Source organism: Hordeum vulgare, chromosome 7H, assembly GCF_904849725.1.
Source record: "Hordeum vulgare subsp. vulgare chromosome 7H, MorexV3_pseudomolecules_assembly, whole genome shotgun sequence".
NCBI lineage: Eukaryota > Viridiplantae > Streptophyta > Magnoliopsida > Poales > Poaceae > Hordeum > Hordeum vulgare.
This window is the reverse complement of record NC_058524.1, coordinates 518,429,378-518,431,706: the sequence shown is the minus strand read 5'-3', so window position 1 is coordinate 518,431,706 and position 2,329 is coordinate 518,429,378. Positions and strand designations below refer to the sequence as shown.

The 2,329-nt window shown below is 47.4% G+C and overlaps 1 protein-coding gene across 1 annotated transcript; it reads right to left on the bottom strand.

The window, feature by feature from the left end:
* Positions 1-641: 641 nt before the first annotated feature.
* On the bottom strand, positions 642-1,714 carry LOC123411336. Its single transcript, XM_045104268.1, has one exon. It carries the CDS (start codon positions 1,635-1,637, stop codon positions 996-998), a length of 642 nt encoding a protein of 213 aa, XP_044960203.1. The 5' UTR covers positions 1,638-1,714; the 3' UTR covers positions 642-995.
* Positions 1,715-2,329: the final 615 nt, after the last annotated feature.

The following is a 2,329-nucleotide window of genomic DNA, read 5'->3' as shown; positions in this document are numbered from 1 at the left end:
TTTACTTGATCTATTCTGTTGAGGCCAAAGGCAAAGACTTTTTATGATGTCGTCTATTCGGCTGAAGCATGCATATGGCCAAAAAAGTTTTTGCATGGACATTTTTTTTTCATTTGTTACTATTGTTGTAAAATGGTATTTTCTTTTTGGTTGCGTGGTATGTGTTGATTGGGTGGATCATGCTATTCACATGCCCAACATTGGTTCGGTACAGTTGTATCACCTCGACAGATTCATTAAATGAAGATATATTCATTGTATGAAAATGTACTTTTTCGAAAAGAAGAAAAGTAACAGAGTGTCCGGGGAGATGATTGGACTTAATCCTTCTTCACTCTCATTTCCTGAAATTTAACAGATAACAAACAATTAAACACAAGAGGGTCAGGCCCTGGTCACAATTTTCAAGATATAAACTGAAATTAATTGATGATCAAACACACAGCAAGCAGTTAGTCACAGTTGATTTCACTGCATTTCTCTTAGGATGACAAGAGTATTACTAGTCAGTTCAACACATACATATTCCACAGTCCATGCACACATAAAATCTGCATGGAATCAATGGAAGTCGGGGCTGATCTTTACGCTCCTTCCGACCAAAGTACCCCACAAGAGAACCAAACAGAAGCCCCCGTCCAAAACAAATAAGAACTTCTGAACCATGCACGCCCAAGATCAGCACCAAATTAAGGTTGTCCAACCACCAAATCCAATTCATACTTGAACTTGGAAAATACAGAACATGACCGCTGACTAACTATACAAGCTTAAGACTTAAGGTGTTGCCACAACGATGCTCAAGGTTCTATCTAGATAAGCTGGAGGTGCTACCAAAAAACACCCTAAAGGAGTGTGAAGTATGCACCCTTGGCCCAAAAAGATGGTGAAAACATGCAACAAGAAGGCTTAAAACTTATCCTTCTAGGTAAGCACCTTGTCGTGCTCAAAGTTAGCCAGCGAATTAACCAGCTCTGTCCGGTTGATGGACTGAGCTACTCGTCGGTGATGAACGGCATGCAGCTGGAGCTGCGTGCGATGCCGCCGGCGCCAGCTGAAGCCTTGGCCTTCGCCTTGGAGGCGGTGTCCCTGACCTCCCGTGGGTTGATGCTGGACCTGGACCTCGGCCCGAGCTTGGACCGCTTCCTCAGGATCTCCCTCATGGCCTCCGCCTGGAACAGCACCGGGTACGTCCTCCCAAAGCCATTGAACCTCTTGCACACGCCCATGTGCGTCCGGAGCGCCTCCTCGAGCGACCCTCCGTTCTTCTCGGCCTCCTCCGTCACGGCCTCGGCGCACAGCCCGCAGACCCACCGCCCTGAGAACCGGCCGCGCACGCCGCGGATGTACTCCGGCGTGCACTCCTCCGACATGCCGCAGCACTCGCACTTGGCGTCCTCCACCTCGGAGACCGGGTGGAGCAGCTTCATCTCCGCCTCTGCTGCAGCTTCTTCCTCCTCCTTCGCGGGGCCGTGGTGGTGGAGCTGGAAGGACACGTCCGAGACGGTGCGCTGGAGCATGTCGGACGAGGTCCTGCGCCGCTTCTCGACGTTGTCGGTGCTGATGTTGCTTGCCATTGCGATGAACGGAGCTGCCACGGCCATGGCGATCGCACACGCTTCCCTGCTGGGTGCCATAACTGAATCTGATTGCTCTACCTCCTGGTGTTTCTTGCCGATGCGTTGTGTGTTATCTTACAAGCTGATGGCTTTCGATTGGTTGGTTCTGTGATAAGAAGCTTCGAAACCCATGACTATTTATAGAGGTTCCATGGAGCCAAAGGGAAGCTGCGTGCGTCCATGCACGATACTGTCCACAAGATGTGACGAAAAGGTGGTGTGCAACTTGACGAGTGTAACTTGTGGTGGCCAGGTGATGCACCTAAAGGGATTACAAATTTTGACATAAAGATTTGATGGAATTGGCTAGTGAAGATACCTTTGTGTCAAGTGGTAGACGCAGTGATAGGTTCACAAGCTTACGCACGTGATGGTGTTCGGGAGAAATCATGAAAGTAGGGTTGAAATCTGCATGCCAGGATGGGCAAAAGGTGATTGTGAGATGCAGCCAATTGCAGTGCCATTTGATTTCGATCTCACCTTTTTGCAGCTAGTAAGTTCTCGTTTGTGACAGACGTTCTCATTAATTAGTTATTTTGTTGTCATTAATTAACATGGCCTAATGAATTTCAAACAGATTATGACCTACACAAAGCTGTTAAAAAGGGGATGTAGGATGTGTGTGATTCGTTCCTGAAATGAGTGTGTAGAATTTTGAATTGTTTATTACAAACAAGTAATATTGCATCGATCTCAGGTTTGAAATTAAG

Coding starts and splice junctions, on each gene's coding strand:
- LOC123411336 (XM_045104268.1), bottom strand. CDS start 1,637: ATGGCACCCAGCAGGGAAGCGTGTGCGATCGCCATGGCCGTGGCAGCT.